Source organism: Pristis pectinata, chromosome 5, assembly GCF_009764475.1.
Source record: "Pristis pectinata isolate sPriPec2 chromosome 5, sPriPec2.1.pri, whole genome shotgun sequence".
In the NCBI taxonomy this organism is placed as follows: domain Eukaryota; kingdom Metazoa; phylum Chordata; class Chondrichthyes; order Rhinopristiformes; family Pristidae; genus Pristis; species Pristis pectinata.
Window position 1 is genome coordinate 65,480,834 of NC_067409.1, and position 16,671 is coordinate 65,497,504.

At 38.6% G+C, this 16,671-nt stretch overlaps 1 protein-coding gene across 1 annotated transcript in view; it reads left to right on the top strand.

Annotated features, from left to right (window-relative positions):
* LOC127570967 (histone deacetylase 4-like) overlaps positions 1-16,671 on the top strand; it is a 106,740-nt gene that overhangs the window by 7,318 nt on the left and 82,751 nt on the right. The window contains exons 4-5 of the mRNA XM_052016935.1: positions 1,569-1,627; positions 6,407-6,514. Coding sequence (XP_051872895.1) covers positions 1,569-1,627; positions 6,407-6,514 — 167 coding nt within the window. The remainder of the gene's footprint in view (positions 1-1,568; positions 1,628-6,406; positions 6,515-16,671) is intronic.

The window sequence follows — 16,671 nt, forward strand, 5'->3', positions numbered from 1 at the left end:
TTTTATCTGAAAGCCCTGATTAATTCTGTTTCTACCAACCCTGCAGGTTCCTGATCATAAATACACTATTTCTGCACCATTACAGATTCAAGCCATTATATTTACGTTTGTCTATATCTCCACATACGTGATGATTGTTACTTCTTCTGAAGAACCATGGTTCACAAATTGATTGAAGAATGGGTAATGTCAAAAAAGCATGGTGATTTACATTTGGAAACTGGAAGGAGCCTAGCATATGGTACAAAGCCAGCAGAACTGAGAAGTATTGATGTATTGAACTAAGTGACAAGAAGCTTAATTTTGCGAGTATGACAGTAATTTTAGGTGATACTGCAAATGCCCAAAGTTGAATCAGCTAATTGTTAAACAGCTTGCCTGATTTTCCTGTCAATTGATTTCAACATAAAGGAACATTGGTGAGTTTATATAACAGACAATTGATTTGATATTGCATGTTACACTACGTGTCATAGCTAAAATTATTTCTTAGCATTCCTACAGTGAAGCCACACTGATTCTAATAGTGCATAGGGGACTTGATTCCTTTAAAGAACAATAGAAGTAAATACCATACGAATACTGGTTAGTCCTAATTCAACTAATCTTGGTGGAAACAAAGATGTGAGAGCATCCACACCCCAGGGTTCAGAAGAGTTACAGAAAAATTCCACTAGGATTCTGCTTCTGATTACTATTCAGTGGCCCTGATTGGAAAGCAGATGTGAAAGGATATCAAATGGCAGCAGGATGAGGAGTAAATATGATAACCAGTTTCAAGCTGCCGCTTTGAGTCTAATTTTGTGATTTACATACTAAAGGGAAAATAACTCCTCCATTGTCCTACACACCATTGAGAGGGATGGAAACAGATATCGCGACAGATGATATTGTTCCTGTGCCAGTCCTGGGTCCCTGATCCTGCTAATACCAGAATGGCCAAGAGGAGGATGACAATAATTTGAGTTACTTGAGTTAGCCAATGCAGTCCAATGTCTAGCAATATTCTCCCTCTCCCCCTGTATAAGCTGCAAATTTCTACCAGTTAAACATCAAGCGAGTCTGATGCCTAGAATAATTTTCTATTCTTCCACTTTGGGATGCTTCAACCCCTTTTAAACTACCTCCATCAATTCATATGGTGGTGGGTATCCATCAGGCAGTTCTATATTGTTGACAAAATAACTAATTAAAGCACATGTTAAGTACTCAACCTGCTTTGAACCAGGAAAAAAGAGTTGAATCAGGGTGATAAGAGACGTTTTCTCTCAGATATTTCTCCAAAATTAGGAAAATTCAGGTTAATGTTACCTGCGCTCCAAAGCAAGAGGGGAGAAGGTAAAGAAATTAGAAAGTAATGGGTGTTTATGAAATGAAGAGGGAATATTCCAGATTAACTCAACCCATTATATGAATCTCTTGTGAGGTTATGCAGGCTTGAGTGCCTTTTGTGTTCCATGCTCTTCTACCAAGATTCCTCTGTTTATGACATGGAACATGGCTTTAACAATTTAAAGAATGCAAAACTCAACCAGCAATAATTAAGAATCTACTTTTTTTTCCCCTAGCTCACCTAGGATCCGTCACACAAAATTTTTTCACTGCTCTCCCTTGTGGAGGTCTTGGGGTAAGTAAAACATTTGTTGTTATTCATTATACATATTTGGGTTTCTTTTAATTCTGTGCACTATATTAGGTCTTCGTCAGGCTTTCATTAAAGTCTGACAGCTGGAGAATTCCCTAACCATTCTCAAGCAAAACACAAGTTTCTCAGTGAGTCACTGAAACAATGTTCTCTAATGTTTAACCCCAGATGGAAAAGTCATCACTTGTGCACCCACTGTGTGACACTTTTAGCTGTCTTTTCTACTATGCTTTACGAAATCTCCCACATTGATTATTAAGGAAGATCTTGCTCTTAGTAATGCAACATTACCTCAGAAAAAATGACATAAAGTAGCATTTTCTTAAAGTTCCCCCACACCAATCACTCCCCCCTTAATTTTAATAGGACTGATGGTCTGACCTCACCATTCACCAGACAGGAAGAAGCAGTCACTGAGATTTACTGATGAGAGGCACTGATGATTTACAAACTAGTGGAAATATTTGTCTTGCGATATATCTTACAACAGCAATAAAAAAAGCTCTTAGTGATTCATCCTAAATTAAAATATATCATAAAACCCTTCTGAAATTCTAATTTTGACATCTAGACGCAAACACCCTCTTCCATGCCCCCCCCCCCAAAATGAATGGTAATAAAGCCTATTGTTGTAAATTGGAGCGAGACATTCTCCAGGAAATGAAAAGAGCTCATAAGTAAGTCTTGTGTAATGATGATCTTGTGTGGAAATGGGAGATAACAGTAAATATATACTGAATGGGAAAACCAAGATTTGGTGAGGTTGCAAACAACAGATATCAAAGTAAATAATGTGCAACAGTAATTGTTGAACATCTCCTAACGTGCACTGTGGTTGAAATGATTCACAATTGCCACTACACTAGCAATTTATGACTAATTCAACACTGCCAATGCTTGTGGCTTTGAGTCCTACAAGTTGCTGCCCTGAATATTTGTGGAGTGATTACTGATGCCAAAAATCATAACCATCCTAATTTCTAGATTAGTGGCTGAAAACAGTACTGAAACTGAGCCAGTTGCTTCATTTATTGCACAAAAAATACATCTGAAAGCTTTCAGCCTTTGCAGAAACAATTTGTCAAAGTGTGTCTTTGAAAAAGGGGTTACATAACATGCTTCTATATGACTCTTGAAAAAATTATTTTCAAGAGTCATATCAAATTGTTATAATGTGAACAAAACTAGTGACTATTAAAAATACATAGTGAGTCTTTCAATATCTGGATAGGGAGAACACAGATATAGATCATGTTTTTTTTGTCCGGAACTAATATAATGCTGAAATTTCCATTATCTTCTGCTTCAACATATTTCCTTATTACTTACAGCTTTTACTTGATTTGTAGAAGCATGAAAGCATATTTTTCTAAATTGTTATGTTGTTATATACAAGAATAGAGTGACAAACAACTGAATTAACATTTGCATGTTGATTAGTCTTAGCTTGAAATTGTCATTTCTTTTAAATAATCAAAGCCTTTAATCTCCTTGGTGGGTTAAAAAAAAACTGCAATTAGGAACAAGCCAGATTTTATGACAATACCATCATCAGCTGCTTTGCTTCAAAAGGCTTTGCAGCGTTTGTTGTCATTTATAACTTGGACCTGAAACAATCCATAATTCTCTAGGCACGCTTAGCAAAATTGATAACAGATCCTTTTCTCCGTTTGCATGGCTCAGAGGAGGCAATTCAAATCATCACCAATGGCAGCAAATATTACTTTTTGACAGGATCATAAAAATATAAAAGGACTGTGCCCATGACACTGGATGAGAAATGAGTTCTTAGGTTGGCTCGGGTTAATATATCTCGATTAGCTGGTGGCTGGGGGTATTTGATGTTTGCAAACAGGATATGATTTTATATAAGATGGTTTCTTTCCTGGTGCCCTGGAGAATTCCCAGCATACATCAGAGAATACCAGTTGGCTTGTCTCGTCTGAATTGGGGCAATTCATTGAAATTGTACCTAAAAGCTCCAGGATGGTAAAATTGGCAGAAAAATAACATAGGACTTCTTTGACTAGTGACTGGATCATTAGAATTAATTTTGACATGAGGTGAGTCAGTCGTATTGCATTCTGACAGTAATTTCTTTACTGAGGCATTTGCTTGAGAACAGTATCTTTTTAAGCTCAAAGAATGAATTGTTAGCAGTAAAATCACAGTTGTAGGAACTTTTAAAATGTTGTAGTCAATTTAAAAGAAATAAATAAACAGAACCTTACGTCCACATCCATATGCCAATGGCCTACTACAATGAAAATATGTATGTCACATGATGGGGAATCTGCAGCTGTGTGTTACTATTCTTCCTAATGGCTGACTCCATTTCCCTTATGACATATTATGCAAGAACAGATGCAATAGATTCAGTATATGCTTGTCTCTGAACTTGACAATGAGCAAGTGATGAGGCTACTGGGACCAATAGTTTGAGGGTGTAGTCTTCGGAAACATAAATATTAATTTTCTTCAAGAAAAAACACACCATACCTAAATTTCTTCAAAGAAAAATTCATGCAGGTATAAGTTAAATACTTCTACTTAAATTTTTTTAATTGCTTTCTTACTAAATCATGCAATGTCTCTCAGTGCACAAATTTAACTTACTTTGCATATCACTTACTGATAATTAATTTCAAATTTTGTCAGAATAATATTGAAATGCATCCATGTAAGTGTCAAACATGACTCATATATGGATAAAGTGATATAGTGCTTTTGGACACTGTCTTTCACATCAAGGGTCTGGGGTTGAATCAAGTCCAGAATGAAAAGTTGAAAGCCTCCAACTGCCAGCTGCAATAGTTCTGTGTAAAATATGGTTATGTCATTTCTGGCCAATTCTCAGTGAACCTACAGCATGGAACTATCTATAATCTGACACTAATTGTTTGCAATCTCACACTGCAGGGCCACGAAGATCCTTGGTATAAAATATAGAAAGATACTGGTGCAATACTTAGTGAGCTGTTCTGAAGTTGTCATTAAGTAATGTTATTGGATAATGTAGAAGGAGCTTGTCTGCTGACAGCTATTTAGGAAAAAAATGGCCAAAAATTGCGAAATCTTCAATTCTATTAGTTTGTAGGACAGTGGGTGCAGAAAATGGGCTCCCGTGATGGAAGTGGGTTTTATTTTAATATCTCATTACTAATGCTTTGTCTTGAAGAGATATAATGAAGCCCTTCAGCTGTGAAATATTGTATATTGCCGCCACTACTCAGTAAGTTCTCCAACTGCATCCCAGTGTTTCAGCTCCTTTGTGTATTTAACCCAAAGTACTTTTGACATAAATTTACACAAATAAAAGCAAAGTGTGCCATAGTACACCTGAAAATTGATTATACAACATATCTGGTCAAAGGATTTTTTGGCATTATTGGGCTGCAAGGTTGCACATTCTATATGATGCAGTATCTCAACCCAAAATGTTGACTATCCCTCTGCCTTCACAGATGCTGCCTGGACCATTGAGTTCTTCCAGCAGTTTGTTTATTGCTGCACATTCTAAATGGTGCACACTTACAAAAATTATTCATCTTCAGCCACCATCTAATTTAGATGTATGTGGAATGTGAGGATTACAAAGATCATTCTGACACTGGTCTTCCTATTGAGTTGTGTATTTAACATTGTTAAAATTTCACCATCAACCCTCAAGAGAAGCTGCCACTGGGTGGCTATTCTTCATGCCTGCAGATAAAATACTCATGATATTCAAATTATGTCCTCGCACAATACAGATTCACACACTAATTTTCTTCTCTATTCTTCCTCAGCATCTTCAAGAATCTCAATAATAAAAATGAATTGCATCATAAATTTCTCGGCCAAGTGAACTCATTCTATGTTTGGCATAAAAAAGACAAAATGGCTATTAATCATGCAAAAGGAAAATCATGTTATTATTATGACTACTTAGTATGATTATTAATCATGTTTCCTGTTAACTGTAAATAAACTGAAGGGTTTTTACTGCAGGATAGTTCTCTCCAACAAGCAGCAATAATAGTGTCAGCTTAATATATTCAGTGATTGTCATATTCAGTTATTTCTGAACAGTACTGTTTACAAAAATATGCATTCCTTCTTTAACTACAACATGTTATTGAAAGTGAAATGGTTAGGATAGAATTACAAAAATCATGAAAGTCAGCAAAGTACTGAAAATTTTATTAATGGATAGTGGATGTTCGTACAAGAGCCTTGTGTTTAGACATGATGAGTAGACAGATACATTTAATAAGACATAATCTTGTTACTTATTGCACTATAATTTAATCAACTAGATTGTTTCCTGTGACTAAAATACTGGAGGTAAAATAACATTTTTGAATAATACTTGTAAAGTTACTACGTATGCCTTCTGTTAATATCTAATGTGATAAACATTCAAATGGTTTTCTTTTCAATTTCTTTGGCACTTGTTTAACAGAGTCATGCACATACCACAGACCCCTGGCTCATATCAAACCACTACTGTAGCCTGTGTATAACAGTCTTGCAAAGTAATCCAGATCCGGTCCATGCATGTAATGTTGTTTGTAATGAAGTCTAAACACAGAATGGCAGTGAGGCATGACAGGAATGTATTTCCATTGGACATGGCTATGTATAAAAAAGTATAAGCAACCCGTGTCTAGAAGGTCCATTCAGCTGGCCAAGAAGGAAGACTAATGTTATTGTACATTGGCTGTCATCCTGCCAGCCCTCCCTCACAGATTTGTTTCTCTTTGCTGTCTGTTTGCTCAGGTGGACAGTGACACCATTTGGAATGAGATGTACTCGTCCAGTGCAGCATGCATGGCCGTTGGCTGTGTCATTGAGCTGGCTTCCAAAGTGGCCTCTGGAGAGCTAAAGGTGAGGTCCAACTGCGTTGTGTGTGGGAATTATTGAGGAAACAAAAGACAATAAAAGTTAACTCAAATCGTGCGGCACGTTCACTAGGAAATGAATTGGTTGACTGAGTAACTGTTGATCTTAAAGGTAACAGTCCACAGAAATCTTGTACTCTGTGAAATAGATTAATTCTAACGACACATTGTTGTCTTTCTACTGGTCTTTTAATTTCACTTTTCTTTACACTAAAATGTCTGGTGAGTCATAATTCTCCAAAAAATACTGTGCAAGCTGTTAGTAGCAAATCTGGAACCGATGAGAAGTTTTTAAAATGCACAGCCTTGATTCATTTGATGGCGATTATAGTTGAGATATAATCTGTTTATGCTTTTCTAACTAAGTTCATTTTTTGAGAATTTATTACAGCACCAAACAAAATATATAAAAATGGGAAAAATAATGAAACAGTGTAATGCATTAAAAATTAAACCCCTCACATGGAAGTTGTTGTCCTCATCCTGTGGAATTCATTTGCAGAGGAAGTTTGTGATGACTTAGTCAGTCAGTTCTTGGGTGGACAGGTTAAGGGGAAACTATACACTCTTTGTGGCTACAATTTGACCTTAAGGTCTGAGGCTACCAGCAGGAAATATCTGTATGTTTTCTCTCTTTACAATGAGGCAGAGAGTAATCTTAAGACTATCACATAGCTACAGAACTGTGAGCATGGGTTGGAAACAAAATAAATATCTGTTTTTTTTTACACGTCATCAGTCGCATCCTCACCCCTTCATATCCCACAGACTATGAAATAAAACAAGCTCATGCTAAATTTTTAAACAATTGCTAAATAAGCTCTCCTCCAACTCTAGCATATAATAAATCACTGGTATTGTTGGCAGGTGTACTCTTTCCTGCTTTGAGTATGCCACATTTACATTTACTCTCTATGTTCATAATTCCTTCCATTTAATTCTCCAGTTGACCTAGTGCTAAAATGCAAAAATGAATCCAGCCAGCTTGTTCTCCACCCCAATTAAGTTGAAACAAATTTTATCCTTGTACCATTTACTCTGGACTAGGCTATGTAATCTACACTCCATTGTTACAAAGGCTCCTACAGGCAACCTGAAGCAGCATTCTTTAGTATTTAGTAATGCTTTTGTCCATTGTTGGACCATACTTGCAGAGTTTGAAAAACATATTGAAACAGATTGCTTCAATAATAGATGATGCTGATGCGTTTTCCTTTTAGCATAAAGGTTGATTCAGAGCAAAATTATAGTTTGTAGAAAAATGCCTTGATCTTGCTTGGCTAGAAATAATACATGATTCCTAATGGATTCCAAATAAGCCAATAGGAATAAAGAATAGTGAAAATGTTTCTGTAGGCTTTGTAGGCTTTGTAACATGTACTAAGCTCCAAATGGAGTATTTATTCATTCCCTCAGCTGAGTCACAATATGTGGTCTATTGTGGAATGTTTTACCCAGCGTATCCACTTGTAGAGGCTACCTGCAGACAAATAACTATAATTGGGAAGCATGAGGGCAATAAAGTGGTGCATTGCTGTAAGAAAAAAAATGTATATTTTTTACCTATCATGTGTTTAATGGAAATGTATGTTAAATAGTTAATGAAGCTAAACTGAAATTTATCTTGCACTTGATTTCTCAACACACACCAGGGTGGATATTCAAGAGTTCCTATCTCTGCTTTAGTCAGTCTCTCTAACTTGGATTTATGCTTTGTCTTGAGTACTACTGGAATACACTTTGGAGGATGTATGCCCAACTGCTTCCACTCAGCTAGATCTAAATGATACTTGCCTTCTAATTTCCATGTTCCCTGAATTACATCAGCATAATCATTGGTGAACAGTGTAGCTGAGGTGACCGCTTGTGATTGAACAATCTTCATGTTCCTGGAATGGTATATTATTATCAGTTCTATTTGCTGTACAACTTCCAAGTCAAGATATGATACATTTCTAGTCTACTACAATGAAATCCACATCATATCCAATATTTATTGAGTTCACCACCTTTAGAAAACAATTCCTATTTCTCACATAGTTTCCCATCAACATTGGAAGCTTTATAGTTAATGCTGTGCCTCAGATCAATCCCATCAATCTCATTGCCCAACTTATTTCCCTGCAACCTATTCTCTCCTCAATTTAAATCTCCCCTTAGTGTCCTTTATTTCATAGAAAGTAATGCCTTCCTATCCAGTCCTGGCAGCTTTTTATCCAGTAGAATCAAATTGTTCCTGATGACCAGAACTGTATAAGGATATCAAACCATGGTCTAACTGGTGTTTTATACAGTTCTTGCAAAACATCCATGCTCTTATATTCTATGTCTCAGCTAATAATGAAAAAGCATCATATTTGCCTTTTATCCTGTTAGCTTTAATGATCTGTGGGCATGCACTCCCTCTATTCTTGTGCATCACCTGATATCCTAACAATTGCTGTGTATTTGCTAGTTGCATCTTCCCAAATGCCCTTCTCTGGACTCCATTTGCCTCTTTTTAGCACAACTGACCAGATCATCTATATCTTTGAGTAGTATATAGCTTTTCTCTTCACTGTCAACCACAAGGCCAACTTCTGTTTCTTCTGAAAACTACTTTATTGCACCCACTACATTAATTTATACAACAACAAGCAAGAGAAAGAATACGGAGTCCTGTGGAATCTCACTGGTAATAGCTTTAGAGTCACACAAACATCCATAAACCATTAGTCTTTGCTTCCTGAGTTTAGGACCTAACTTGCCGTGTTCTATTTATCCTTTGGCCTTTTATTTTTTGAGAGTTTGCCTTTGGGGATATGTACATGGGGACTTACCAAAAACTTTGCTAGCGTTGTATGTAGATGATGTCAAAAGTGTTGCCTTAATCAGACCTGTTACCCTCTTAAATCATTCAATCAAAGTAATCAGACCCAACCTCCGCTTAATAAGTCATTCAGAGTGTTTTTGATTCAAGTGTGCTTTCTCAAATCAAACTTTACACTGTCCTTAAAAGTTGAATTCAATAATTTCCCCACTACCAAACTTTACTCAGTTTATCCCTTCCTCCCTTTTTAAATAGTATCATGTTAGCAGTCTTCTAATCCTCTGTTATCATGCCTGTATCCAGGGAGGACTGAAAATGATAGTAAGTGTCTCTGCTGTTTCTTCACTTGCATCTTTTAACAGCCTGCTGTACATTTTGTTGTACACCATCAGCACATAACTCATTGGTCTTAACTCCACTGCCTTGAGATTGATGACTTGCTTGAGGAAGGAAAGTTTCGGGTGCCCTTGCTTGTGTGGGTGCCCTTGTATCAACACTTTGGTGAAGGCACATCCTGTGAGTGTTCTTCTCACAAAAATAATCCAGCTACATTGTTTTTGACTGGTACTCTGAATTCGATCCTGCCCTTGTTCCTGTACACATCATCTCAATCACTGTGGGCTTTTGATGTCCTCTTCATTGTGCACTCTTTGTAGAAATTATTTTCCAATCCATATCGTGCACATTTTTCCCAAACACAGGTCGCTTTTAGCCACTCATGTTGCTTTCTACAGTACTTGCTAAATCTAAACACTTTGATTATATCCCTTTTTTGCCTCTTGCCTAATACTTCTCCACATACACTTATTCCTGTTGGCCATCCAGAATTTTTATTCTACCCTTGTACGGTTCCAGAGCTTGCATTCTATAAATGCTTTCCTAAAATTAACTATGTCTCTTGTAGGAGCATTCCGTCCACTGAACTCATGAATTCCACAAAATAATTCAATCTGTGAAGAGTATGTCCTTTAGTTCTGTGAAATGGCAATTGTCTGCTAACAATTTTAACTTTGTTAACAAAGTATCAAAAGATTTTCCCTTTTGCTGGTTAACTGTAAAAGTGGTAACGGTTAATTGGTTCATTTCAATCTGCTTGTAATGCACCTAATACAATCTCCAGGGTCCTATTTGAATGGTTTGTGATACAGTAGAATTCTCTAATCTTGTGACCAATGAGATATAATAACATCTTTATTTTCATCTTCTCTGGTTTGTCTGCCATGTACAGTGTAAACCTTTCCTTCCATTCTCTCTATTGTTTAGACTGGAACTTGCCTGAAAATCTCAGGCAGTTTTATCTGTTACATCACATAGTCTGTCAAGTGAATGACACTGCTTGCATGTCCATGTGTAATCTCATTTGAGAGTAATCACACCTGGTGTTTGGTATTTTGATTTGGACACAATATTTACTGTAAACTTCATAATTTCAACAACTGGTACTTCTGAATCCATGTCTCAGTATCTCCCCTATTCATACTCTAAGGTGCTGAAAATAGTTGACAATTTAATCTAGCAACAAAGGTACTTTATTCATGAAATAGCTTTTAAAGCCAACCAGTATCCATACAATTACTTACTATCAACAACCTGCTTCTGAAACTTTCTTCATCAAGACTTTGCTGAAACACAAGTCAGCAGCAGGTCACTGAAACAATCCTTAAAGAGATGACAGCACAAGTACGGTAATTATCTTCCGAAATCTGAGATTACTTATGGTACAGATCTCTGGAATAGAAATAACCTCTTTTCACATCCGTAGAAAAATGCGTTCATGATCTACTTCAATAAATGTATTTGAAACATTTATGTTGAAACAACATATACTTGAGAGGAATGCACCCTCTCATCTCCCAAATGTCTGCATTCAAATCTGCAGTGGGGCTCACAGCTGACTTTCCAGTCACTATGCTGAGTAGTGCACCTTGGTAGGTGCTCTTGGAGTAGCCTAGGTGAGTAACTGCAGTGCATTTAGTAGGTGCTACAGACTTCAGGCACTGTGCAGAGAACAGGAAGATATGAACGCTCAGGATGGTAGCTGGAGTGCCAATCAATCAAGCTCCTTTGTACTGTTTGGTGTTAAGATGTCTGAGAATTGTTGGAGATGCACTCATCCAGGTGAGTGAAGAGAATTCTGGACTTGTGTTTTGTAGGTCATGGAAACGCCTTGGGTGGCAGGAGGTGAGTCACTTACTGCAGAATGACTAGTCTCAGACCTGCTCCTGTAGCTATTGTATTTATGGTGCTAGTCAAGTTGAGTTTCTGGTCAATGGTGAACCCTAGGATGTTGATGGTGGGGAACTTGTTGACGGTAATCCCATCGGATGTTAATGGTAAATGATTAAACTCTCATTGGAGATGGTCATTGCCTGACGCTTCTGCAGCGCAAATGTTACTTGCCACTTACCCATTCATGCCTGGATATTGTCAAGAAGGGTCTTGACCCAAAACGTCGACTGTTTATTTCCCTCCATAGATGTTGCCTGACCTGCTGAGTTCCTCTGTATGCAGGCATGGATTGTTTTATTAACTTAAGAGTTATGAATAGAATTGAAAATTGTGCATTCATCAGTAAACATTACACTTCGGACTTTATGATGGAACAGTGGACGATGGCGGTACAAAGAACACTCCTATGAAAACTCCTGCCATAATGTTCTGCGATTTAGATAAGTAACAACCACAGCCATCTTCTTTTGTGCAAAGTCTGACTCCAGCCATTGGACCCTTGATTCCATTGACTTGTTTACTTGGAGTCCTTGATGTCACATTCAGTCAAATGCTGCATTGATGTCAGTCACTCTCACCGCACCTATGGAACGTAGCTCTTTGGTCCATGTTTGGACCAAGACTGTGATGAGGTCTGGAACTGAGCTGGTTTAGCAAAAACTAAATTGAACATGGGTGAGTAGGTTATTGGTGAATAAGTGCTAATTTGCAACATTGTTGAAGGCAGCTTCCACTATATGCTGACAATTAAAGTATACTTGGCAGTAATTAACTAGATTGGATTTGTCCTGCTTTTTGGGAACAGCACATACCTGAGGAACTTTCCACCTTGTCAGGTAGATGTAACTTTACTGGGACAGCTTGGCTAGAGGTATGGCTAATTCTCTTTATATCAGCTCTGGTCTAGTCTCAAGGCATTTCTTGTATCCATTGATCTTAGCCATTTGTTGATACTGTGAGGAGACTGAAGGCTAATGTACTTAGTTTAGAAGAAATATATCAATGTTAAGGATTGGGGAATGTCATTTGTTTGCTAATCTATGAACGTTTAGAGAATCATGGACTGATTAGGGACAGCCAGCATGGCTTTGTGAAGGGAAGATTTTGCCTCACAAGCCTGATAGAGTTCTTTGAGTAGGTGACCAGGAAGATTGATGAGGTTGGTGCAGTAGATGTGGTCTACATGGATTTTAGTAAGGCGCTTGACAGGGTTCCACATGGTAGGCTTCTTCAGAAGGTCAGAGGGCATGGGATCCAGGGATGCTTGGCTGTGTAAATTCAGAATTGGCTTGCCTGTAGAAATCAGAGGGTTGTGGTGAAGGGAGTGCATTCAGATTGGAGGGCTGTGACTAGTGGTGTCCCACAAGGATTGGTTCTGGGACCTCTACTTTTTGTGATATTTATTAATGACTTGGATGAGGGGGTGGAAGGGTGGGTTAGCAAGTTTACAGACGACACAAAGGTCGGTGGTGTTGTGGATAGTGTGAAGGACTGTCGAAGCTTACAGAGAGATATTGATAGGATTCAGAGCTGGGCTGAGAAGTGGCAGATGGAGTTTAATCTAGAGAAGTGTGAGGTGGTACACTTTGGAAGGACAAACTCTAAGGCGGAGTACCAGGTTAATGGCAGGATTCTTGGCAGTGTGGAGGAGCAGAGGGATCTGGGGGTTCATATCCACAGATCACTGAAAGTTGCCTCACAGGTGGATAGGGTAGTTAAGAAAGCTTATGGGATGTTAGCTTTCATAAGTCGTGGGATCAAGTTTAAGAGCCGCGAGGTAATGATGCAGCTCTACAAAACTCTGGTTAGACCACACTTGGAGTACTGTGTCCAATTCTGGTCACCTCATTATAGGAAGGATGTGGAAGTGTTGGAAAGGGTGTAGAGGAGATTTACCAGGATGCTGCCTGGATTAGAGAGTATGAATTATGAGGAGAGACTAAGGGAGCTAGGGCTTTACTCATTGCAGAGAAGGGGGTGAGGGGAGACATGATAGAGGTATACAAAATATTACAAGGAGTAGATAGAGTGGACAGCCAGTGCCTCTTTCCCAGGGCACCAATACTCAATACAAGAGGGCATGGCTTTAAGGTAATGGGTGGGAAGTTCAAGGGAGATATCAGAGGGAGGTTTTTCACCCAGAGCGGTTGGTGCATGGAATGCGCTGCCTGGGGTAGTGGTGGAGGCTGATACGTTGGTCAAGTTCAAGAGATTGTTAGATAAGCATATGGAGGAAGTTAAAATAGGGGATACATGGGAGGAAGGAGTTAGTTAGTCTTAGGTGTGGTTTAAAGGTCGGCACAACACGGTGGGCCAAAGGGCCTGTTTTCTGCTGTATTGTTCTGTGGTTAATATAAAAAAAAACTGCTGCAAAGCATTGGGAAGGTCAGTCAAGTTGGTGTCCACCAAAAATCTGTTCACTCACCTCCCTTGATTTAGCATATTGTCTATACCCTCATTTAGACTGAATAAGACCTTGAAGTATAATGACATTCTGTTGCAATGGTCAGCAATTCTCAAACATTTTGACTGCAAACGGGGCAAAGGAGCTTGCTTGATTAGCACTTCAGCTGTCATTCCGAGGTTCATATCTTCCAGCTCCTCTGCATAGTGCTTGAAGTATATAGCAATTACTAAATGTACTGCAATTACTCACCTAGGCTATCATTGCTCTCTATCAGTACTTCATTGCTCATCTCTGTGCTTACCCTCATGTCTGAATGACCGATATTTCAGGACCAAAATTGGAAAGGCACCAAAGAAGGATTGTGATGCAGGAATTTTCCTTGTCCATCGCTTCCTATGCAGCCACATGCCTACTTAATGCTAGCTACTCATTCACATGATTTCAGTATGTAGTCAACACCAACTGTGCTGTTGATTGGCTAGATGCTTACAGCAGTGGGCATAAGAACATTAGAACTTAAGAAATAATATCTTTATCCCTCTTCATCATGGGTACCTAGATTGTAGCTGAAGCATTGTCACATTTATGCCTCTTTTTGAATTACAGCTTTATCTGCCAAAGTTTGATCTGTTTGCATCATATTAAAATCAGAACTTATGCAATTGACTACTTTTAACTTAGAATAGTTAATATTCTTCTCAATTGAATTTCTATGATCATTAGAGCATAAGAAATAGAAGCAGGAAGAGGCCATGAAACTCCTCAAGCTTGTTCTTACATTCAGTAAGATTGTGGTTTATCCTTTGCCTCATTGCCATTTTCTTGTACTAACCCTTGATTCCCTTAATAACTAACAATTTCTGACCTGGGAGATAGTGAAGAATGACATATACAAGAAGGAGTGGAAGAAAAAGAATTTTGCTGTCTATGCATAATCCCTTGGCAGTAAGTATGCTTTCAACAATCAAAGAATGCAGAGGAACTTAGCACCCATTGGACAATTCCAATGACACACTTGAGGACTCAATCATATTCACCATTTGATAGCCGATGCTGCAACTTCCCTTGCAGCACAATCAGAAGCTAACTGCCATAATGAGGATAGGTTGTCTTATGAGGATTAATGTCCTATGAGGATAGGTTGAGTGAGCTAGGGCTTTTCTATTTGGAGATAAGGGGAAAGAGAGGTGACGATAGAGGTGTGCAAGATGATAAGAGGCATAGGTTGAGTGGACCATCAGAGACTTTTTCCCAGAGAGACAATGGCTAACACAAGGGGGCATAATTTTAAGGTGATTGGAGGAAGGTATAAGGGGGATGTCAGGGGTAAGTTTTTTACACAGCGAGTGGTGGGTGTGTGGAATGCACTGCCGGCAGAGGTTGTGGGGGCAGGTACTTTAGGGAAGTTTAAGAGACTCTTAGATAGACACATGAATGATAGAGAAATGGAGGGCTATGCGGGAGGGAAGGGTTAGATAGATCTTAGAGCAGGATAAAATGTCAGCACTTCATCTTCTACTGTGCTGTAATGTTCTATGTTCTATGTTCAATAATGGTGCACAACAGAATTGCAGGTTTCTGCAATTTAAGTTCAGTTTGCCATCATTCAATCTTAGATTGGTCATGCAAGATGGCTTTGGTAATACTGTTCAAAAGTGCTTGTAGAGTGTCAAAGCTGTCCACCAATATGTTCTCCAACTGCTAGAATTGCTGAAGTGATGGTAATGGCAGTGGCTTTGTGGGCCACCAACCTTCTTTACTCTCTTGTGATATTAGGATTTGTCTTCCCATCACTGCCATTCTGACAGTCCCTTTGCTGTTGCATCTCAGCTAATGAGTCTAGATTGCTGCAGCTGGTGCTAAGGTGCCTTCTGAAAATGGGCTGCCTCAACCAATTTCCACCATTGGAAAGTATCAGTCACTTTCACCCTCTTCGTTGTTGTACACCTCAAGATTTGACATGCAACACCTGCAATTGTTGCAAATGTATATGCTGCTTTTGGAAAAAGAATGAAAGATAGCCCACCCTCTTGGGTCAGGAGTGCAGTGACCTCCCTCACACAAATATGGTGGAAAAACTGCAAGCTGTCAAAGAGGTTTGGATAACGACACCCTTAACATACTAGCCTCATTGTGGTTCAATGTAGAGATCCATTCCTTGTACCTCCTATAAAGGGCCCCTTGAGTGTCTAAAACTTGTACAATTATTGTGGCTGGGTATTACACTCCACTTCCAAATTTTGGTTCCATTGACTTCAAGCCTGAACAATCCCATTTGCATGCTCTGCCCTTCCAATTTTGGACATTTCCTAATTGCTTCTCCTTCTCCATCTGCCTCCTGCTCTGCTTGGCCTCTCTTTCAAGGAGACTGCCTCCTTATACACCATGTCTTGCACCAACTTGTTTGTACAGAAGCCTTGGAATCCAAATGAAGTCCTCCGGTGTCTGGCGCATCACTCTCCTTTGCAAAATTACAAAGCTCCGGAAAGTTGAAACCTCTTACAGAATCATAGCAAAAGCCATAAGGCATCAAACTTGAAAGTAGTTAATGACTCCTTTAAGTAATGCTGGTTGGGATCCTTCCTGCATTTGAATACTAGTAAAGATTAAGGAGCAGATGCAGTATAGAGCTCTCACTTCACAATGCATCAAATCAGCATTGCAATTTGCATTTTCCTTGACAGTGTTAGTTTGATAC